The 24,457-nt window shown below is 47.6% G+C and overlaps 1 protein-coding gene across 1 annotated transcript in view; it reads right to left on the bottom strand.

The window, feature by feature from the left end:
* Antxr1 (ANTXR cell adhesion molecule 1) overlaps positions 1-24,457 on the bottom strand; it is a 185,784-nt gene that overhangs the window by 33,819 nt on the left and 127,508 nt on the right. Inside the window, exons 15-17 of the mRNA XM_027428734.2 lie at positions 21,964-22,059; positions 21,329-21,496; positions 12,652-12,732 (exon numbers count right to left, since the gene is read on the bottom strand). Coding sequence (XP_027284535.1) covers positions 12,652-12,732; positions 21,329-21,496; positions 21,964-22,059 — 345 coding nt within the window. The remainder of the gene's footprint in view (positions 1-12,651; positions 12,733-21,328; positions 21,497-21,963; positions 22,060-24,457) is intronic.

Below are 24,457 nucleotides of genomic sequence, written 5' to 3'. Positions count from 1 at the left end.
TCTCTATGGAGATGATCTTGGGTACCAGAGTCTCAGGATTTATCACAGACATCTTTTTCAAGGCTGATTAAGAAGAAGGCAATGGCTCCAGGAAATGAGTTAATAAGGCACAACCAAAGGGCACAAACCTTCAGCCTGGCCTTGGCTCCTCCTGCTTTTCAGGTGTTACTGTGGAGGGATGACTAGATGACCCAGTGTCATATGATTGGGGAAAGACACTGCAGGGAAAGAAGGGGGCCAAAGAGACTTTCAAGTGTCAAGAGGGTTGAGCCATCCACCAGCCAGTCTCTCTCCAGTACTTCCAGGATCTATCCATTTGTGACCACTTTTGCCGTATGCATGCTGGTCCATCACCATGGCCCTTACCCAGCACTTGTGTGGATCTCTTGACTCCTAGTTTCCACTCTAGTTTCCTGGCTGTTGGCTCTCCCCTTTGTCAACATCCAGGGAAGTCTTTGCAGAACTAGAGTTAAATCACATTTCTGCTAGTCCTCCACTCTGAACACTTTTGTGTGCCACTTTCATGTGCCATAGAAGAAAAGCCACACAACCGTCCCTGGCTCAGGAGCCCTGCCCAAGCTGGCCCCTGCCTTTGCCTCTCTGCCCCTGCCTACCTGGCTCCACTACCCTTGCATTCCCCAGCAAGTCAAGCTTTTTCCATCTTTGCAAGCTTTGCTCAGCTGCCCTGATCTTGACATGGTCAGCTTCTTTCTGTTCCCCATGCCTCATCTTCAATGTTCCATCTCTAGTGGGGGTTCCTCTGACCACATGGGCTAGACATCCATTCTCTTCCTGCCCATCACACTATTCCAATTCTTAGTGTAACACTCAGCATTTGGGTACTGCGAACCTAGGGTTTGAACTTATGGAAGGATCGCACTGCTCATCAATGCTGAGCACCACCATAAACATACTGAATGACTGAACTCTAGTCCTTCCTTTTTTGTTTTTGTTCTTTTGAAACAGGGTTTCCCTGTGTAACCTTGGCTGTCCTGGAACTCACTCTGTAGATAAATCTGGCCTTGAACTCGGAGATCCATCTGCCTCTGCCTCCTGAGTACTGGGATTAAAGGAGTGTGCCACCACCTCCTTGCTAATTCTTCCTTTGATCAGCCATAGGCAAAGGTTCTGGAACCTTTTACAGAGCGAGTTCCCTCCCCTGTAAGATAGGAATGAGAATATCTACTTAACAGAGAAAGAGGAAGTGAGTTACTGGAGAACCACAGTCCACAGCCCCCTATAAACACAACTCTCTAATTACTTGAGTCACGTGGATTTCTGTTTGTGTGAAGTGAACATACTTGTTTTCTGGGGAAAAATGTGAAGACAAAATAGAGCACAGGCTCTAGTAGATGTACAAATGTGTAAAGCAAAGTTTTAAAAGAATACTCGTGCTTTCTCCTCGGTAGCAATGATGCAGGAAGGGCTTCTGGCTGCGACTAAAGATCGAGTAGGAACTGACCCAGAAAAGCAAAGTCACAGCTGACTCAGCAGAAATCTGAGAGGGGAAGAAGAAATTGCTGGAATTCTCATTGTGTCCACAAAAGATAAACAGTGGAGAGATTAAAATCATGTCACCTGGGCTGTCTGGACCTGTGTCATCCAATGCAGAAATAACGTAAGCCACAGGGTCAGTTTCCAGTATGATAGTAGCTAACATTTATAAAACATACAGAGAATAGGCAAAATTCATTTAAATAATATTGTACCTAAACTAATATTGTACACCCACCACTCTCTACCACTGACAATCCAGAGCATATTTGCATCCACAGCGCATGTTACCTCTGACTCAACAGCCATGTTTAGGTTCTCCTAAGTGGTAGGACTGTTCTTTTGAAGTGTTCAGTCATCTCTTGTAATTCTTATCTATAAAAAGCTTTGATTATGTGTATACATGTGTATGATTGTATGTGTTTGTGTATGTACATGTGTGCAGGTGCCTGCTGAAGGCATCGTATTCCTTGGAGCAGGAGTTACAAATGTCTGCGAGCAGCTTACTATGGATGCTGGGAACTGAACTCTGGTCCTCTGCAAGAGTAGCAAGTGCTCTTGACTGCTAAGCCAATGCTCTAGCCCACAAGCGATTTTTAAAATACGAATCTATCTATTTACCTACCTATGTGCCCATCTTCTGGAAGCGATGACTAGGTCATTTAAGACCAAATACTGTTTTCTTCCTGTAGCCTCAGTATTTCTGGAGAGATTTATTAGTTGTTTCTCCGAGGAGAAACAATCTTCTTGCCAGTGGTTTACAAAGTGCAAGGATTTTAATAGTCAAACTATTGCCATTGAAACAAAATCAAATTTGGAAATGAATGAGAATGGAACGTGCTGACAAAAGAATGGGCTGAAGAGAGCAAGAGAATTGTTATAGAATTAAGTCTGAAAAGGCTGGCCCTCTTTTGACTTATAAATCTATTAGCAACCTACTTTTGGACACAGACTGGGCAAGCTTTATGAGGACAGGGCTCTCAGCCTAGTGGTGGCAACACTGTGATGGCTGAAGCATTTGCTTTATCACTGGTATCTAGGGAATCTGAGCCATATTTCTGGTGAAACCACGCAGGCAGTTCGGCTCTTCTGGAAACCTAGGTGCTGCTTATTAGTGGCCCACATGGGATGCTGGTGTGATGCCAATCACATGCAAGAATGTGCTTTTGCAGGAGATTGGTTTGAGTGATTAGCAAACTCATTTGCAACACAGCCCCACCCCCAGCAGAAAGTCCAGTTCAGATCAGGTGAGGCAGCCTACAGCACAGTGAAGACCACAGGTTCTGGGGGCTTCTGTGTTTTTTGTGCTGGTTTTGGGGAGCGTTGTGCTTACTGTCTGACACCACTGAAGGTGGCCTTGGTTCTGAAGTTGCCTTGGGCTGGGTAAGGCCCACAGCATGGTGGGTATTGAGCTGCTAGCCCCTTAAGCCCTGGGGTTAGTTGTTGCTTTCCATCTCTCCCCTGCTACAACACGGGAGAACCCCAGGCTAGGTTGGCCAGAACTGCTCCCCAGATGGGAGGAGAAAAGAGAACCACTGTTCTATGAAGGAATAAGCTCCCTGTGGACTGTGACTTGCTGTCTGGCTCATGTTCTTGGGGACACCATGGAGGCTGTTTTTCCAGACTGATGTTTAGGATTTCCCAGTGGGATTATGTCATTTGGCAAAGTTCACACAAGAGTCAAAGAACAGCGCGCAGGGGGAGCCTAGAGTCAGGGACTAAAAACAGTGGCTGGTGTAGCCTCTAGAGCCATACCACCTGGGGGGCAGCTCAGACTGGACGCTGGGTGAAACTCACAAATAGAAGAGGTGCTAAAGTCTAGAGGAGTGGGTGAGCACCCCCAAGGCTAACTGTCATCACTGGTGGGCTCTGGATGTGGCATTGTTCTTAGAGGTATGGGCTAAAAAGGGAAAACTACAAATTCATTCTTTTGATATAAAGTGGGAACAAACTTTAAAAAGTCATGTTAATAACTGACACTACAAAAATGTCAGGAGTGGTTATAATGAACATTCTGAGCTTCAGTAACCCCACACCCAGAGCTAGTTGCCCCAGGGACCCTGTAAGAGTCTCTCCTTGGCTTGGTACAGAAATGCAGGATCTCATAAAAGGGGGTGTTACAAAGTCTTCCTCAGAACAGGAAACAGTGTGAGCCATTTCCTCAGGGTAGTGTGGGGAAAGTGAAAAGGAAAAATGGGTGCGATCTCTTCCTTCAAAAGGCATTTGGCTATTTCAGGGAAGGACAAGTTGAGGAAACAGTCAGCACTGTGGCCTTAACTGGAAGTACAGGAGGCAGGAGGAGCCATCCATGAGCAGAGAGCAGGATGGGATCCTAGGGGTGGGAATTCCATGGCGTGCTGGGCAGAGAGCAGAGCTTGGAAGAGAATGTGACTACTCTCTCTCCCCTTCAGTGCCACCTCCTCCAGCTCCACACCAACTTGCCCCCCTCCCCCATTCTCTCTAGACAGAAGGCCATCCCCTCCCTTTACTGCAAGTTCATCCTTTATATCCCAGACAGAAGGCCGTTCTTTTTCAAACTCTCCCCTGAGCTCCTGGCTTGGGTTAAATCTCCATATTCTATGATCTCAAAGAACCCTAAACTCCAGCTTGCACTATTTACCATTTGGAATTGTGATTCCATGAGCTTTCCCAACTATTCCACTGTACACTGCACAAGGCAGGGGCTCTCCTGGCTCCCACTGTCTGCTTGGTCTTGTGCCTGCCAGAGAGGAGGGACCCTAGAGTTGTTTGTTGAATGAATGGATATGCTCTTTCCTAGACAGTGCTGTGGTAAGAAGAGAGACTGAGAGGGGTGAGAACCAGGGAGAGACAAAGACAGTGGGTAGCCTAGAAACACAGCAAATGAGAACAGGTCCAAGTTTGCCCTTCAGAAGGAAGAACATGTTAGGTAGGGTGTAAAAATGAGAAGGTGCCAGAAGGAAGGGGGACAGGAAGGACTTCCCTCTGTCTTCCAAAAGTGGTCCAGGTTTTTTTCTTCTCAACATATGAACAATGATCTCCAAGCCCTTTCCTTCCCTCAATCTGAGAGGAAGATTCCAGAAGGACTGGGCAGTGCAGGGTTCTACTTGTGTTTTGAACGTTGCAGGGGCTTTAAACCCAATCTTTCTTACCTGTCTGCAAGAGGCCAGAGTAAGGCAGTGCTGGGACTGTGTGAGATGCTGTACCTGTGGACTGGGGACTTCCCAGCACCTATCTAGCTCTCAACTGCCTTACTCCAAAAGAAAGGGACTGGGACACAAGGTTTGTCAGCCAGCCCCTCCTTGAGACTGAGGGTCAGGTTGAGGTGACACATGGTCATGGAGACACAAGACAAAATGGGCTGTGTAGGCTGTCCATAGCAGCCTGGCTTGCTCCATAGAGAGTCCTGGAAGTCCAACTCCCAAGTCACGGATTGCCATCTATGATCCAACCCCACACCTTGAAGCCGGAGCAGAGCTTCCTGCAAGTGATTCCTGACTAAGACCCATCACAGAGGCCAGCATGTCCCCAGACAGGACTTTTCAGTGACATCAGCTGAAGGAAACCAGGAGAGCTAAGTTGCTAGACACAAGTATGCTTAGACCAAGCATCAAACTTCCAGAATTCCTATGCACTTGGGGTGAAATTTTGACCCTAGAGTCAAGCCCCATTTCCCTCAAGTACAGTTTGGATTGGAAGGAAACAACAAAACAAAACATGAGGTCAGAGAATTTGGATGGTGTTTTCTGGCTCAGTCTCCTTTGTTCGTCTCTAACATTTGCCTCCTCCTCTTTTTGCTGATTGCAACCTGAAGCTAGAAATCCACTTTCTGTTGTTGCAGCTGCTGGGAGATGAGGCAATGTGGAACTTGAAGTCTTGGGTGGAACTTGGAGGACGAAGAGGAAGAGGGTGTGAGTGTCGATGGACAGGCTTGTGGGAGAGGGGGGTTTTAATAAGGGGGCTGGAAGAGACGGAGAAAAGGAGGGCGACAGAGAGCCCTCAGCATACACATAGCTTTCACATTCAGAGACACTCGCTACTGTGGAAGGAAGTTGGCACAGAAAAATTCAAAGATGGAATACGTTCAGTCAACTTTGGGCTGATTTCTCTGAAGAAAGTTAGCTTTGCAGGTTTTGTGTGTAGTCCGGTTTTTGCTGTGGGGAGAGAATGTTTTGATCGTGTTCTTTCTAAACTCAGGAAAGTAAGCCAAGAATTCCAAGTACTTGTCTCCCCCTCCAGTGAGACAGAAGGAAAGATTTCCAAGGGTGAGAACCCAAGCCATCCTGGGGGAATTCGGCTTGCAGAGCACATCTCAAGCCAAAGCAAATCACACCCTCTAGGAAGAGTTCCCATAATTTGCATTCTTCTTTCCTTTTTTTTTTTTTTTTAAGTGACCCACTTCTCACAAAAGTTTGTAAGAGTCAAGAGCCAGCTGCCAACTCACTGGATTTTTGTTCTGGATCTTCAGACACCCACCGAAAATCTCAAGATGCCTGTTTAGTCACAGGCAACATACACACGTTGTCTATTGTGCAAGAAAAACTTGACTTTCACTAATGAGATTCTTTCTGCTGTTGTTTTTGAGACAGGGTGTCACTGTGTAACTATGGCTGCCCGGGAACTTACTATGTAGACCAGGTTAGCCTCGAACTTACAGAGATGCGCCTGCCTCTGTCACCATTGCTGGGATTAAAGGTGTGCTCCACTACACCTAATTTAGACAATACGATTCTTCTCATTATTGCTGATTTGAAAGTAGGAAAACAATTCTCAGAAAAAAAGTTTTTATTCTATTTATTTGAGAGAGAGGGAGAGAGAAAGAGAGAGAGAGAGGAGGGAGGGAGGGGGAGGGAGGGAGGGAGGGAGGGAGGGAGGGAGGGAGATACGCCATTACTTCTCCTCTGGTTCTCCCTCCTTTTTAGTTTCCACAATCCCTCCCCTTTCCTTTTTCTACCCCACTTAAGACATGTGACTGACCCTGGGGATTCCAGCTTTAACCTGTTTCTCCCTGAATCTCCCTTGTTTACTCAGTTCTCACTCCCACCCCTCATCTGGACTCTAGCACCAACCTCTGCCCTCCCAACTCTCTTCTTCTGTACCTGGCAGCAGAGGCAGCTCTGCCATGTGGGCCAGCACCTGGAGTCTTTGGCACTGGTTCTCTGTTTTCCACACAGGGTTGGTACCACACCAATAACTCTGTCTCAGTTTCTCCTACATGGAGAATCAGTCCTCCTTATTGTTCTCCTGCTCTGCCACTGTGTACATACCACAGCTGTGTGCCCTTCCTTAGACACAATAATGAACATAACTTGCTAACATTTGCTGGGAATCGCCACTGTCCCTGGCTGGGGTCCTGTGACCATTACCCTACATGTCTCACTGTCCTCCACTCCACCTGGCTTCTCTCTCACATCCCTTCTGAGCTCAGATGTCACCTTAAGCAGCCACTTTTGACTCCACTGCACACAAGATGCTTTCCTGAGTTTCGGCCACATCCCAGCGCCCTTCATATCAGGCTGTGCTCAGGGACCTGCTTGTTTGTTCACATTCCCTACTCTGGGCTTGTTATGGAATAGCCAGCACCACACAGGGCTCAACCACTGAATGAGAGAAAGAACACAGAAGACCGGAGTGTGTGTTAAATCTAGGAGCCGTAAATTCATCCTCCAGATGTTCTTTCCAGCTGTGCCTGAGAGCTGAGCCCTTGTCTTCAGCTTTAGCTTCAGCTGTGTGAATGGATGTCACAGGTGCCCACATCACCACGAATGGCTTTGTGCTCCAGTAACCGTTTACAGTTAGAGCAGTGACCATACACTGAACTCCAGATGCCAGAAAGAAGTGCAGTTCTACTGGGCATCACCAGTGCCCATCCCAGAAATGAATCCTTTGTGGAAATATGGCAAATGTTTAATTGAGGAAAAGGAGCCATGGAAAGCATTAGAGATGGGAAGTGAAAGAAACAGTATTAAAAAGAAAATGGAAATATGAAAATGAGGGAAAGCAGGCCTCATGAAGAAGAAACTGGAAGACGAGGCAGGCAAGCTTGCCCAGTGTCTGTACCAGAGGCTCACCCGTTTTGAAGGTAGCAGGCTGAGGACATTCTAGGAGACATCCTACTTAGCCCATTCTTTTCTCTGTGACAGTGAAGACATAGTGCCCACACAACCAACCTTGGTCCCTTGTTGCAAACAGCTGTGCGGAAGACAGCCCTGGGGCTAGAGCTCAGATTGCTCAACCTCCAGGGCTGGCTGCCTTTGGGATGAGCAGCAGACATTGTTTACATGAATTTACATGTGCGTTTCCTCCAATCTATTCTGACTGCAAGGAGTTCCTGGTTCAAAACAAGCTCAGAGTGTGTTGTTTGCTGGGAGTAATGGAATGTACCAGCCCCCAGATGCCAGATCTGAGAGCCACCAAGGAGCTAAAAACGAAACAAAGGTCTAGCTCTGTGGGTCATCCAGGAGCACGTGAGGGACTGGAGTTGATGCTGGAGCAGAAGGAGGGGGGAGCTTTGGCTGTGGAAATATGCAATGGCTTCCATCCACAGAGACTCAAGGTGGGGTTATTCTTACCCACACAATCACAACATCAGCCCCCAGAATCTATTCTTGCAACCTGTTCCCGGGAGGAAAGGGGCTATGAGATTGAAGGAGATTGTGACTTGTCTACTTCCTAGATAATTACGACACACTTTGAGTTTCAGAATGTGGAAACTTTCCCTTAAATTGTTCCCTAAAGAAAAGGATGACACTTATGTGGAACCAATTCACTTGCTCTCAGCCCTGGATGCATGTTAGAGCCGCCCAGAGAGTCCAGACTACAGACAGAGCAATTCAACAGAATCATGGGTGGGACCCATGTGCCTTGGTGCCAGCCTGGAAATCACTGGAGCCAGAGACCCTAACCTACATCTCACCAAGCCTTTCTTACCAATTTGTTTGAAATTAGTGATCTAGGCACAGGACTCCCAGCTAGGGAGACTTCTTGGCAGAAGGTCAGGGTTGTTATTTCTTATTAAGCTAGATAATAGATACTTTACAACTGGAAATAGGTCATGGGGAAATACAGGAAGCGATGACTTGGCAGTCACATACGTATAGATACCTTGTTAAAATCCAAGCTCTCAGGGGTGGGGAGTGGGGTGTTCTGATGGCACTGCATTAGGTTATCTCCCTGGCTCTAAGTGTGAACCCCAGCCCTCCAGCATTAGTGTCATCTGAAGTCACTTCAGAAATGCTAATTCCCGGTCTGACTCTGACTCCTGCTTGAGCTTGAGTCCGGACCCCAGTGTGCTGGTTTAATAAAACCTCTTGCTGTTTGCATCAAAAAAAAAAAAAAAAAAAAAAGCTAAGTCCCAGTGTTGTCATAGGAACTGAGTGGGAATCTGTGAGATGGGTCACAGCAACCTGTTAAACTTTCAAAGTGATTCTGAAGCCCACCTTTGAGAGCCACTGGTCTACTATAGGATTCCCAGCTCTGTTGGATTAATCTTGGCCTGCTGATGCACCTTGCTTCATTCCTGTATGCCAATCTTAATTAACCTCACTCAAGAAAGTGTCTTTGGAAAAGTCAGTCTTAAAATACTCAATAGAAAATTGGATCAATAGGGCTGAGAAATGGCTCAATGGTTAAGACTATTTGTGCTTGCTGAAGGCCTGGGTTCAGTTCCCAGCATCCATGTCAGGCAGCTCACAACTTTCTGTAACTCCAGCTCCGTGAGATCTGATGCTCCTCTGTGGGCACCCCTCAGCCACATCCAGCTATCCCCACACATACATTAATTCAAAAATAAAATGAACCTTAAAGGTGGACCAAAAGCACGTACAGATAATTGAAGAAAGAGAGAAGTACCATCTGCAAAATGGTCCTCAAGAGAGCCTGTAGCAAACAGATGGCTTTCCTGAGTCCTGTGAATTTGCTGAAGACAATGCCAGAAAGGAAACTTTTAGGGCCGTGACTTGGGAATGCCTATGACAGCTTCAGGGCTGTTCATGCAACTGATCTGGTCAAGAATCAGAATCCAAAGAAATATTTCCCAGTTTTAGTATAATAATAATCACCTGGGAATAAATATCCCAGGAGGGAAAATACACAACTAATGATGGCACAGTCTCTTTAAGGCAATCTTAGGAGAGATGAAGGGTACGGAAAGGTCACTCTGTGGACATGGTGAGGGGATTAAAAACAGGTTTATTATATGGCACATAATGACTAAGAAAATGGCCACTGAAAAGTCCCCAGGAGCCTTCTAAGTTTTCCTTCTAAGGCCAGACATTCTGAATTCCCCCAACCATTTGTCCTTGGAAGATGAGTAAAGTTCCTGAAGTCCGAGCTGCTCACCTGTGCAGGAAGCCTTGGGGACAATGTACAAAATATACAAGGGATACTTCATTATATGTCACATAGGTTCTGCTTTGGCACTGCCATGTTGGAGGCATGGGTCTAGCTTTCTGGGTTGAGAGGGTCACCATGGAGATGGGGAACCATGATGCCAAGCTAACAGAAGTTTGTTAAGTGGAGGGGATGGGAAGGCACAGCAAGCAGAGAAACAGGACTATTGGGACAACAGCAAGGTCCTAGCATGTTGAGGGCTCAGTGAGTGTCATGTGACTGGCATCTGGAGTTGCTCAGAGAATGAGAGTGAATAGCAGATGAAATAGAAAGGGAGACTTTTCTCGGTCAATCCAAGATGTTGGAGCTTCTTTTTCCCCTTACTTCTTGCAAGTCAGAAGTGAAAAAGGACACACTGAAGGCTTTGTTTTAGAAAGGGCACCCCTGTGGCTGTTTACTGGAAGCAGGGATTGGTGCAAGCAAGGGACCCCTATATAGTAAACTTAAAATGTTAGGATCCTTTGGGGCACTGGCTTGCTATTAAATAGTTCTGTCACTTTCTCATTTACACTGACCTAGAGATTTCCTGGTGGGATTCAAGGAACCATGGACTGTGCGCTTCTCCAGGGCTGAAAGAGGGTGTCAGGTGGGGAAGCAGCCACATCTGTTATGTGGGGCGTGGTCAGCTCTGAGGTGATGGGCTCAAGTTTCTATAGGCCTTGCACTGGTGGGCTGGGCCTACACCTGTCTGTCTTTCCAGGTGTCTGGAGAAGGACCAGACAGAAGCCAAGGGGAGGAGCTACCAGGCTTCAGGAGTTACAACACTGCAGCAGCTCAGAGTGTGGCTGAGACTTGTTTTTGTTTTGCTTTATAGGAAAATTCAGAACCTGTGACTCTTGTTCACAGGCACATGGCTGGTGGGAGTGGCTTCGAGTTGATGGAAAATGTGGTCAGCCCCATAAATCTTGTGCAGTCATCACCACACGTCTGTAGTGAGTGTCCTGAGGTTATGCAAAACAAAGCAGGGGAGGAGCATGGCCAGCCACGGTGGTCTTTTCTGTCCTTGAACTCTCTTAAGCATGCCTGTGGGGAATATTAGCAACAGGCACCTCAGGCACACCTGTGTGTGTGTTTGTGGGGGCGTTTCTTAGCCTCAGGTACACCTGTGGGGGGTTCTTAGCCTCAGGTACACCTGTGGGGGGTTCTTAGTCTCATGCACACTCGTGGGGGGGGTCTTAGCCTCAGGTACACCTGTGGGGGGTTCTTAGCCTCAGGCACACCTGTGGGGGGTTCTTAGTCTCAGGCACACTTGTGTGGGGGGGGGGTTCTTAGCCTCAGGTACACCTGTGGGGGATTCTTAACCTCAGGCACACCTCTAGGGTTCTTAGCCTCAGGCTCTATGAGGGACTATGTTGAGTAGGTTAACTGAGGTGGGAAGACCCACACTAAAGGTGGGCAGCCCAGTTCCCTGGGTCCTGCACAGGAAGGAGGGGTGAGCTGAGCTCTAGCATTCACCTCTCCCCACTTCGGGACTGTGGGCACAATATGACCAGGACAATATGACTTCTTCCATGATGGACTTTAGCCTCAAACTGTGAGTTAGAATGCATGCTTTCTCTCCTAACTTGCTATTTATTTATTTATTTATTTATTTATTTATTTATTTATTTATTTCGGTGTGTGTGTGTGTGTGTGTGTGTGTGTGTTCTGCCCGCATGTATATAAGTGCACCCACATGTGTGCCTGGTGCCCACAGAGCCTGGAAGAGGGCAGTGGTGTGTTACAGGTGCTGTGAGCAGCCATGCTGATTCCCGGAAAGAGCAGCCAGGGCTCTAACTGCTGAGCCTTCTCTTTAGCTCCCATACTGAGTCATTTGTCTTGGGGTATCTTATCATAGCAACAGGGAAAGAAAGCAATACAGACAAGAGGTTACCAGTACCTGCCAGCTGTCCCACTACATGGTTACCATTATCAAATTTACAAAGATGAAACACAGAGGCTGGGGGGTTGCCTGAAGTTTTCCTTGCCAAGAAGTTACTTCATTTTTAATCTGCCTGACTCAAAGGAGTCCTTAATGAGACACCTTTATTCTGTGTGTGGGTCAATGGGCCAGGTTCCCAAGAAAGATGCAGGTGGCTGGAAGCTAAGAGAATTTTGTTCTGAGCCTGGATGTGAGACCACTCCTAAAATGGGGCATTATTCATTTCTTTTGTCTCCATTAACAAAGAGAAGATGCTGGCTGCCTAATTTCTAGGGCGGCACTGCCTGTATAACTTCCCTAGTGGGAGACTATTCAGGTTGGCCCCTGATAGATCCTGGTCAAACCCCCTTGGAGTAGAACCCACCCCACCCCTAGAGTCCTGAACAGCTGGCCAATGCCCATGGGCAGATGGCTGGAGCTCTCTGCAGCCTTCGTGCCTCTCCTGGGTTGCTGGCTCTGTGTCTCGCCAGTGGCCTGTGTAGATGATGACCGCAGACCTCCCGCTGGAGGCTGCCTGCAGCAAGAGCCTACCTGGAACTGTCATTCACTTCACTCTAGACTGAAAATCTCAAGTTCTAGGAAGCAAAACCTGGTGTATTGCTGTCAAGTCCTTTTCAGAAAAGCAAGTCCAAACACAAGGTCTGGCAACAACCAGGAGTTAAGAAATTAGCATCTGATTTGTCATCAGAGGAAACAATAGCTGGAGTTGTACATGAGCAGTTATTCTGGCATTACTGAAACAGAGGGAAAGAAAAAGAAGTGTGTGTGTGTGTGTGTGTGTGTGTGTGTGTGTGTGTGTGAGAGAGAGAGAGAGAGAGAGAGAGAGAGAGAGAGAGAGAGAGAGAGAGGCCGTTAGTATATCCTACCGTATCTCCCGGCTGTGGCCTCATCACGGACACTCGGTCATAGCCTTTCCTTAGCAGAACCCACAAGGCATCGAGTTTTCCCTGAAACAAAACAAATGCAAGAAGATTATATAAAACCAGCCTGGTAGACAGCCACTGTAGATATGAAGAAGTCTCCAGGTCCTCCCGCCATGTCAGAAGCGGGCTCAGGAGACACGGTCAGTGTGGGTTAGGGACTCTCCACTCTCAGTGCAAGGGATACACACTAAGAGCTGAGAACAGGGCTGGGAAGATGACTTGGAGGATACAGTGCTTGCCATGCAAGCCTGAAGACCCAAGTACAGATGTCTCCCACAGGTAAGCCTTCCCAGTGCACGGGAGGGCAGGCTGGCTAGCTTGACTAACTGATTGGTGAGTTCTGGGTTCAGCAAGGGACTCTGTCTTGATAAATAAGGTGGACAGTGGCAGAGGAAGACACTCAATGTCAACTTCTGCCTACACGCGCACATGCACACACGACACACACAGAGACTTACATACACACAGACACACACAGACACACAGACGACATACACTGAGGTGGGGAAAAGGTCAGCTCAGTTCTAAATCTTCCACAGTGAGGCCCATGCAGTCTCTTGGATTTTGCTCTCACTATACTCCTGGGGCTATATCTTCACATCACAGAGGCATCCTCTCAATTTTCACTAACCACTTGGTGGCCAGATAAAAGAAGATGATGATGACAACTATAGGACAATTTCTTGCCCTCCTCACAAGGGAAAACAACAACAATAACAACAACAACAAAAGGCCCCTAGACGGAGGCCCATGGCCAGGCCATCAGTAGCTATAATGTTCAGTTTATGATAAAAGTCCACCTCAAAAGGGACTCCTTTACTTTATAGGACAAAAGGGGCTCTTCTGGCACAACTGAATGATAGAGATAAGAAACCAGCCTGGAACACCCAGCATAGGCCCCCGGAGGCCACACAGGTCCCTCACTGTGGAAGACAAGGCCAGGGTCAGAGATGTGTCTCAGGGGGACTCATTTAGAGGACCCAAACCAAGGACACTGGCCTTAGGGAGGGAAAGAGCTCCAGCCAATTAATTGCAGGCAGCCTCCAGGATCTGGTCAAGGAAACAGATTCTCTTCTGGTAACTCCAAAAGAAGAACAGCCTGGCCCCAACCTAGGCTTTTAGCCCAGTGAGGCACATGGGCTTCTCACCTTCAGAATTGTGAGATAAATCTGTGCAGTTTAACCTCTTGGAGTCTATAATTTATGATAACTGAGATAGGAAACCAGGCCTGCCCTTGCCACCCACTGCTATATTCTGTGGTCACCAGCTTACTGTGTATCTCTGCCCACTGGAACATCAACTTTAGCAAAGCAATGGTGTGTTTGGCTCTGTCTACTGCTATGTGCCTGTCCCTCAATGCATGTTGGTGGGTGAGGAATGACCCAAGGTGCTAGGTGCTTTCACGTCGTATCCTCTCCCGTGATTCTTTCAGCAGAACAGTGTGGAGAAAGTGGAGACTCAGGTGTGATCAAATGACTTTCCCACAGACACTCTGTCACCAGGAGTTGCAATTGTCTCACTCCAAAGCTGATACAGCACCACCCCAGCTGCGGTCCTGCTCACGGAGGTCTGTCTGAAGAGCTTTACCCCACGGCACTGGCAGCGGGGCTGCAACCCTTCAGGTTCTCACGGGATCGATTCTGTGTGATAGGGCTGGAGATTTTGAGAACTATAATAGAACATGATAGGGCGAAGAGCACATGATGAGGATGGTGTCATCTTGTGAAAGCTGTGTTTTGGTTGTGTGTGTACATACAGGGGTGTTGGGCATATCTGATTACATGAGTGTGTGTGGTGTCCTGGAGCATGGTGATAGTAGGAAGGCAGGGGATATCTGTAGGGTGTAGCCTCAATAAGCACTTAACACTGACAACACTGATCATCCCAGAGAATGAAGCTACTTTCTGGTGGGTTAGACACACACCTGAAAAACTAAACTCTTGAACACTGGCCAGCTGTTGCTTAAGCTCCTGTGGGTTCAGTGTTGAGTTTCTCATCTCCTGTTGCAAAGAATCTACAAAAGTCTTTGAAAATATTCTAAAATGGGTTCAGTGTCCTGTTGGACAGAACTGGTGTTGCGTTCACAACAGTTTTCTGCATGAGGCAATGCTAAGTGTCAGCTAAATGTTTTCTTGAAGGTTCTTAGGGACAAGTCCTTGAAGCTCAGGATATTATTAGGTAGGTGGATGGTTTGTTTTCTAGGAGAGAGCGACTCCTAGTATTCAGCTCGTAAGTCAGCCCACCTGTATCCCCTTATTTGCTAGTCACTCCAGCCCTGATAAATGAGGAACAATGGCATGAAAGTTTGGCTGTTGAAGAAAGGAATTAATTAGCTCATCAGAAATGGAAAGCTGCATGCACAACAAAGAGCAGCTTAGCTATGCAGTCCCAGGAGAAAGTGAACTATGTTCCTTGGGGGAACTGGTGACCACACAGAGTGCTCAAGTACCCAGGAAACTGTAGCTGGGCCTTCTCTTCTCCAGCTGGCAACACAGAGCTGTCCCAACTCCCCAGGGCTTGCTCTTCTTAAAGTGTGTGTGTGTGTGTGTGTGTGTGTGTGTGTGTGTGTGTGTGTGTGTGTGTGGTGGGGTTAACAATACTGTCTCCTCTATAGACTAAATTATAAATTAAACATTGAAGTTATCTCCTCATCTCAGGAAAAGTATTCATAACATGCTATCTGTAATCATTAGTCATGAAATGGAAGAGGGTAAGGCAGAATGAGTCCAATTCGTGGACATCCGTAAGCGAATACCCGTCTTCCATTTGTGTTCTGCGACCACCTCCTCCTCAAGGTAAAGTCACAATGCTCTTCATTGCACCCCAGCTGTGCTCTGGCTCCAGGCACTCCCTCACAATGGCTCTTTTTTAGGCTACCCAGGACATCTTGATGGTCAAACCCATTCATATCCTGGAGATCCCCTGGGCTGTCCTCTGATGGGTCTTCCTTTCCCTTGGCCTTGGCTTTCTAAGGGTTGGCCGTTTCCTCCTCCCTCTTTTTGTCCCTTCAGCTCCTTTGCTCCCCCCCACCCCCCGCCTGTTTTTGACTTGGACATGGTGGTCCCATTGGCTCCGTCTGTGCTGTACCTGGCCTGACTCTCCCTTCTAATCTTATGCTCCATGCATTCTGTCTTCATCATGGGCCTCTCGAGAGGTCCAGATCTAGGCACAGCATGGCCTATTTAGGTCCAGATCAAGGCAATGGAATGACCTGTCAAATTTTAATTATGATGGAGATGTATAGATATATAACAGGAGCCAAAAGCAAGCATGGTAAATCACATGTACCCCTCTTCATACCCTGTCTTAGATCATGGAGGTATAAGCTATACAGCATGGGGTTGCCCTCTCTCCACACTGCTTCAGGTCCAACATCAGCCATGTTTTAGGAGTGCTCTAATGCCCCAGCTCCCCTGTTGCCTCTTCCCATCCCACTATTTCCACAGCCTCTGATGTTGCCAGGGCTCTTGTCCCATGCCACTTAGTCAGTGAAACACTCCCTGCCTGGTCTTCTACCTCAGGTTCCTGTCTTCTTTCTCTGTGTGTGCTGATGTAAGATTTCCCTACTAATCCAAATGGATGCATAATTGTTAATAAAATAAATCTCAGACCATCTTACCAGCAGGGTTCACTCAAGCAAATCACCTAATCTCTTGGTACTTGGTTTTTCTGTTTATAAGTGGTGTGTGTGTGTGTGTGTGTGTGTGTGTGTGTGTGTGTGTGTGTGTGTGTGTGTGCATGTATACGTGTATGTGGTGTGTTCATCAGGCACAGCTTGTATACAACGTGTGCTTTAGACTCTGGTCTTCATTCCCCAGGCTAAATGCCAGCTGCTTCTGTGAAACTATGACAAAGACTCTACCACAAAACCCAGAGCTCCAGCCAGGGGTGTGTTAGCTGACATTTAAAAATAGCTTCTTCCATATGAAGTTGACACAGCTTGACTATAAAATGGGAAATTTACCAGTGCCAGGCTCCCACAACCACACCTCACTCTGCCTCAGATCATAACTTAAATGCATGGAGAGAGGTAAAAGCCTATGCAGCTTGGCCTGTATAATGGTGAGACCTAGTGGATCACCATTCTGAGCACACCCGGTGCTTTGCCGTGTTTCTTCTTTCATTTGTTGTTCTTTGGGGCTGTCTGTCTTAGCTAGTGGATTTGGCTCTGAGATGGAAAGTCAAGATAGCTCAATTTATAGCACTGCTCTGAATTCCTATGCTTTGAAATACATGATAGTTTAACCCACAACCCTGTCACTCACAGTCTGCCACTTGCAGGGAGCAGCCTGTCTGTCTTTCAAGGCAGGCTATGACTTGGCCCTTTAGCTGCCATTTTTCTCACTTCCTGACATGTGGAGAAGCTACTGGAAAAAGAGATGGGTAGTTTCTCTGAAGTCTGCAGTCAGTCCTAGTTTTAATCCAGCTGGTGGCTGTGTATCTGGGCATGACTTAACTTGTCTGAAATGACCAATTCTGTTTAATGAGAAGCACGGGGTGCTGTAAATTGAGGAAGTAAAAACCAAGCAAAGGAAAATGTAGCTAAATACCAGGGGAAATTCCCCCAGCACGGGCCTGGAATGAGGATGGGGGAATTGTGGTCAGCGTGGTCAGTGTCTTAATATAGCATGGGATACAAGGGGGGACAAGAGGAGAAGCCCATTGTAACCCTTTCCCCTCAGCTCCTGCAGGGCTGCTTAGCAAGCATGCCCACCTGCTTCTCAGCTCTCAAGAATGAAGCAAGAAGGTGGGTCTGTTGCAATCCATTTTACTGGGTTGATGATTCTAGCCATTTTTGCTGGAGAGCTAGATGTGGCTCCAGGATCTGCTGAGTTTTGTACTGGGTGCAGGGTTCTCCCTGTTCACAGTAGACAGTGTGGACTGGCCATTCCTTAGGAGCTGCCTGTCCTCAGCTACTGTCTGCATTTCTTTGCATGCTGCCTTTGCACCAGCTAGCGTCCCTGGGAGAACTAAAAGGACACGAGAGAGTGAGATGAGGGTGAGTGTGTGTGTGGGGGGGTGTTTCTTCTGTCCCCTTCCTTCTTCCCTGTCTCCCTGTGGTAACTGTATTTCTATAGGGCAGGGGCCTATACACACCTTCTAGAAGGTGTCAAAGGACTGGAGGCTTCAGGAAGAGGAAAACTGAGGAGGGTATGAAAGAACTTATTAAACCAGTTAATACTGTCAAAGCCACAGTCTCTGGAAGCTCACATGTGTGTCAGAGACAACAGAGTGACATACAAAGTCACAGCACTTTGACAGCACACACACAGGACCTGCACAAGTTCAAACCAGACAAAATTCCAGCATGAAGGAGGGCAAGTGGGCACAAAATCCCATCCCTAACCAACAAGCTATTTGCAGTTGATAGCTGCTAAAAAAAAAGGGAAAATCAGAAAATTTCTCCAATGGAATGTCATTGGGTCTATTGACCACACTCCAGGGCAGGTCCTATGTCCAGTAATTGACCAACTCAAAACACACTACACGCTTTTGGTGTGCCTTTTGTTTTGTTTCTTGTCTTATTGTTTTTTTAAGAGAGAGAGAGAGGGAGAGAGAGAGAGAGAAAGAGAGAGAGAGAGAGAGAGAATGAAGTTGGGCAGAGGGAAGGGAAAGAATATGGTCAAAATATGTCTTATAACACTTTTAAAAATAAAACAAATGTCAAAGTCATCTTTTGCTTGTGGGCCATGAGAAAACAAGTGGATGGGTAGATTAAGGTTGCTGAACTCTGCCCCTTAGCCATAGCTCCTGATGGCTGTACCCCTCTCACTGAGCCCCTACAGGCCTAGGGGTGTTATAATTCCTCTTGTAGCTAGTCCCTGGTGGCCTCCCTGTGGGGCCTCTGAGCCTAGTTCACCTTCTGTTAGCCCTGCCATTTGCAGTGTGCCTTCTGTGTCAGTGCAGAGGGTGCCAAATGGGACTTAATGAGGTCCTGTTGATGCCCACCAGCATCTTAACTAGGAAAGGCTCAGCACGAAACGTTCGCGTTACACATGGACCACTGGTAGAAAAGCTACTTTTCCTCTGGACTTCTCAGGTCCTTTCTGCACTCTGCCCCGCATCACAGATCTGTCACTAAATGTCCTCTTCCTGGACAGAGCATGCCAATGGAACTGCATGGTCTAACGTTATAGGGCTTGGGAGTGGTTTCTTCACCATACCTCATGCTTAAGCTCTTCAGCAGGAGCTGGTGGAGTCCCTGCTCTGTGTCAGGTTACATGCTGTTTACTGGGGCGTCAAAGCATAATTGGTGCCCGCAGGTGGTGAGGTGCAGTGAGAAAGCTCATAAACCTGAGATAATCTCCTTTAATTTCCACCCACCCATCTCCTATCTAGCAGAGGGCATGTGTGAGTGCTGGCATTAGCTGTTTCACTCAACCAGAGTCGTGTCCAGACAAGAAGCATAGTCTCACAGGGCTTTCTCCATCTGTCCGGTAAGGTGTCTCCAAGACTTGGATTCCAAGTCACTTCACATCAATGCGGTGGGTATTAAATGGCCCTGATGTGAAATGCAGCCAGGGTTTCCTTGCTGAGGCTCCTGACATATCACAGAGAAATGGTCAAGCTCTTTGCTCATTGCAATAACCCAGGTGCCCATTTCCTATCCTCTGAGGTCCAGTCCTGCCTCAGGCAATGCTGTCAGTGACCTCTGGTGACAGCCTGTCTACTGGGCTGATTAAAACCCAGATTCTGGGCCTGACACTGGAGTTTCTGATGCAGAGAGTCTTAGGTGGGATCCTTCAATGTGTGTTTCTAATAAGTTCATGGGGGAAGTCCATGTCAATGGTTTGGGGACCATACTGTGACTAAGGAAACTCAGGAGGTAGGATCCCAGCGTGGTGACACATGCCTGTGATCCTCTGCCACGAGTTCCAGGGCATCCTGTGTAACTTAGCGAGACTCTTTCTCAAAGAGGAAGGGGCACAGGAGCACCAGCCATAAGTCCTTGGAACAAGAGAAAGGTATTGGACGGGAAGTTGGGGGTGTGGAATCTTAAGGCTTGCCAGGTGGGGTAGTTTTGAGCTGGCAGCTGAAATAGGCAAGGCTTGGGCATCTTGGAGATCTTTTGTGAGATTGGGCCTCCAAGCCTGGGATCCTCATTCTGACCTCCTCTTCCCACCATTACCTGGCTCATACAGGGCTGAGAAGACCCACCACTCAGTATCTGTGCCCGGCACAGCAGGGACTTGACAAGACCCACTGAGCAGATGCAGATTCCAGGAGGGTGCTGGCAACGTTTTCGGATTTCTAAATGTATTTGTCCACATCCTGATTCATTTAGCAAAAACTCAGTCTGAAGCCACCAGTTAAGAAAGGATCAACATGCCCTTCCAACCTCGAAGATTCCAGAAATGAAAATTCAGCTACAACCAAGGATGCGGTGTTAGTCACAAGGTGGATTCCTGAAAACAGCAGGACAGAAAATCCCACTTCTTTTCGTCTCCAGGGATCCTCTCGGCTCCTTCCTGTCTGCACGACACTGCACGTTCCTCACTGGCAAAGAATTAGCAGCAACAGCCGTTCCTCCAGCCAGCTGTGCTTCACCCACAGCTCACCCTTTGCCTCGGGGAGGCTTATCCTAAAAAAGAATCTCATGGCTTTAAACAAGCCCACATGGAAACTGCACCGGAGTTCGTGTGAGCCTGAGCTCATGCCGCTGAGAAACAGCAGCTTCCAGCTTAGTCTCTTTCTATCTAGAAACATGCGCATGTGCGTCCAGTCTCATTCCACCTAGAAGCATGCGCATGTGCGTCCAGGCTCATTCCACCTAGAAGCATGCGCATGTGCGTCCAGTCTCATTCCACCTAGAAGCATGCGCATGTGCGTCCAGGCTCATTCCACCTAGAAGCATGCGCATGTGCGTCCAGGCTCATTCCACCTAGAAGCATGCGCATGTGCGTCCAGTCTCATTCTACCTAGAAGCATGCGCATGTGCATATGCATGTGGAGGCCAGAGGTTGACTCATGTGTCCTTCCTAGTTGTTCTCTGCTTTACTTTTTGAGACGTGGTCTCTCTCTGAACCCAGAGTGCACTGATTTGGCTAGACTCCCTATCCAGGGATCCTCGTTCATGCAGCAATCATTTTCCAGACTCAACCATCTCCCCAACCCTGAGATTTGTAGAAGGGCTGGTCTAAAGCTAAGAAATACTCAGAAAGGGAGAAAAAAAAAGTTCCGGAAGGAGGACAAGGCTGTAGGCATGTGTGTGGTCAGGAAAGGAGACTACCTGGTTCTCACACTTTTTACCCGAGGCTCATGAGTGGGTCCCGCTGGAACCTTGGAGAAAAGACACTGCAGGAGTTGGGATGGATTTTGTCCAGAGTCCTTGGCTATAAGTTTCTAGGGTTCTGATGGCTGTCACAGTGCAGGTGCAAAGGGGCAAGGACACAGAGAAGGGTGCTGACCCCTCACAGGAATTCAAAGCCATGTGCACCTATGGTGACAAAAGGCTTAGTTGCATGTGTCCCCTCCCAGGGTTTTAACTTCTCGAGAAGCCTGAGTCGATTATGGCCTGGAGTTGATGGTGGGGTGAGAGGAGAGAGATTATGGAGAAGAAAGAAGACTGGCTCACAGCTGGGAAGAGGGAATGCTGAAAGGATTCTGGGCAGAGACACACCTTGATGGGCGAGTACCACTTCCGGGGGGAAGAGGGCCGGCGCATGTTGTTGTTGAGATTGCGGGGCTCCGGGAACTCATATTCTTGCTCTGGCATCTTGACTCTTGCATTCTTTGCCTTTTCCAACTTAGCACCTTCTTCTGTGGAGCCCTTCTCTCCCCAGCGAACCTAACGGAAGTGAAATAAGTTACGGTATTGCAGTTTGCCCTTGAGAACCAGAGTGACAGGGGTGATGTGTGTGCCACCGGCTCCTCTGTTCCTTTAGGATTGTGAGCCAGAGAAGTCGGGTGGGTGGAAAAAGGGAAAGTGGAGAGCAGGAAGGGTGGCAAAAGTGGGGAGCCATGGGCTGGAAGAATTAGAGAGAGAACTGTCTGGGTGGGGTATAGAAGTGGGGTTTTAGTCCAATGAAAACAGAAACCACGAGGGTGGGGGTTTGGCAGACAAGTGACCTCTGCTGACTCATGATGGGCAAGATGCAGGCCTGCAGTAAAGACCAAACCATTCCAACTCCTCAGCTTTGTATCTCAGAAGCCACCTCTCCCTAAACCTCAAGCATGGACCACCAGCATTTGCTCTGTGTTTCTGTCACCAGGTGGCTGGCCACACAGACAGCTGTGCAATGGTTGAGCACTAACCTCCATCCTTTTAATGCCTCCGACTCCTCGTCCTCCGTAGTAAGAGGCATCTACTGTTGGCCATTTCTTCTTTGGCAGGCCATCATCGTCTTCTTCCTGCCAAGAGATGGTGACACATAAAGACAAAGTCTCCTAAGGTTGTATGTGTGTACTATGGTGAGGTGGACAGGAGCAAGCTGGTACAGTCAAACCACAGTTTCAGGGCACAGTAAAGTCCGAATGCTCACTGACTCTGGAGCTCACACAGCCTCTCTCAGTACATTGTTCTGATCCACGGAATGGGTGTGGACAGCCCCAGAAGCCCCTTCACAGCAGCGTGCTATTTGAATGTGCCACTAAACTTCATGTGTCAGGAAGGTAATTCCTAAGGCAACAGTGTGAGCAGATAGGTGGTACTTGACCAGAAGTGAGTAGTCTGAGGGCCGCCTGTGTCCTCACAGAGTGAATTATGGGAGTCTGGCCTTGTCGTGTAAGGTAGCAGCAATGGCAGAGGCACGGCTCGGTTGCTCTCTTTGGCTACACTTTCTTGCCCTTCCACTTCTGCACTGGACGATGTGTAAGAAGGTCTCATTAGATGCAGGCCCCTTGCCCCTGGACTTCCCGGAACTGTAAGAAATTAGTTTCTTTCCCCCCATAAATCATCCAGTCTTGGCTATTGTGTTATAGAAATTCGGCATTGGAGGAGATGGTTTTATGAGTGTCGTCATTTGTTAATTACAGAAGTGCAAACACTGGGCACCATGTGCTCCAGCTGTTCTGTGATAAAGTAGCTGTCATATTCGGTGCAGTGGAGGTGAAGTTCTGATTTGGTGTCTTGGTACCCTGTCCGGTGGATGCCCCCCCACCCTTAATACAAGAGCTTCATTCACATCTGTGTTTGCTCTTTCTCCCCGGATTTGGAGACACTCTGAATGTTTATGTACAGAACACACAAAATCTCATCTCTATCCTTTTCTTGGCTTCCTGGAACACCCCAGGCACCCTTCTCTCCACTTGTCCACACTTGTGTGCAGGGACCCTGGGGAAGGAGCTCGGGTCATCCAGAGACAGGTGTACCCCCACTTCATGTAGATCCACAACAGGAAATACTCAGACATACGCTCAGCTCCACCAAGCCCCACTTTAGTCCCTGACCTGAGCGTTGCCTCCAAACTCAAACAACAGCCCAAGGTCTGAGCAAAGGGAGAGTCAGTGTTTCCCTGAAGTAAGCACAGCTCTGTTTATGTACCAGCGCCTGCAGAGTTGCGCAATCCCAGGGAACCGGGAGAATCTTTGATGTGCCTTTTCACTTGGCCAAAAGTTGATGAAGTAAACTCACAGGGCTCAGCACATACCCTTGGACAGGCAGCTGTATCTGAGGGTGATGAGGGTGCAGTTCAACATCTCATTAAAGATGAAAGGCTTCTGGGAGGTGTCTTCCCCCAGTCACCTTCAGGGACATATCCAGAAGGAGCAAACGTTGGCACAGATTTTTTTTTTTTTTTTGATAAATGAACTTTGGTGACCTTCATAGTTCTTGGAGGTAAGGATTGGCTCAGCCAAACTGTTTCACAATATCAAGTAGCAGGAAGGAGGGCCTTATAGGAAATCGGCAGGGGGTGGTCAGAAAAGAATGGCTGAGCCACTATAATCTGTGAAGGTACCCACAGCAGATGATCATGTAGGGTATCTCCATAAAGGAATATTGTGACCTTAATCCTGCCCTATCATTCTGCTTCCTCACCACCTCCTTTGCCACCGGCTCCCAGTGTGGTGTGCTGTAACCACAGTGAAGAGCCACGTAACCACAGACCAAAATCCCTGACACTAAGCAAACTTTTCTTTTGAGATTGCTTGTCTCAGGTGTTCTGTCCCAGGGATGGGAATTTGATTGACACACCTATCTTCACCTTATTGTACCTCAGTTTTTTACTTATAAAATGGGCTTATAACAGGGTAGCTTTATTCTCAGCCTGTTGAGTGACTAAATGAAACAGTAGAGAAAGGTTATCTTCTGTGTACAGCTCCCTGGATAGTCTTAAAATGCTAGAAAATATTCTCTCTATATAACTATTCTCTTACACATTTTAATGGGTTCAGATACACTATATCTTTTTCCCTGCTGGGAACTGAGATAGAGACCGAGGGACTGAGGTCGTATTTACTGGGAAAGAAGCTGAAATGAAAGCCCAGGCCATGCCATCAGCTGGGGTCAGAGTAGAAAGGGTCTGCACAGACTAGAGGTATGAGATCATGAAAGAGGCCAGTGAGGAGAGAGCAGAGGGGAGTAGAGTCAGAGTGCAAGGAGAGAGAGGCCAGAAAGGAGGTGGATGCCTGGGCCTGCTTGCCTTCTGTGTTTGCCAACCACACTCTCCCTGGCTCTACCCATCTCTGTTTAAACAGTCAATAGTGATATGAAGTCAAACGTCTCTCTGCCATATATGTATATGTGTATGTATGTATATATATATATATTATATGCATATATATTATATATATTAAGCTTAGTTACTGA

The sequence above is a fragment of the Cricetulus griseus genome, chromosome 8, assembly GCF_003668045.3.
Source record: "Cricetulus griseus strain 17A/GY chromosome 8, alternate assembly CriGri-PICRH-1.0, whole genome shotgun sequence".
Lineage (NCBI taxonomy): Eukaryota > Metazoa > Chordata > Mammalia > Rodentia > Cricetidae > Cricetulus > Cricetulus griseus.
The sequence above is the reverse complement of the archived record's forward strand: the minus strand, read 5'-3'. Positions and strand labels throughout refer to the sequence as shown.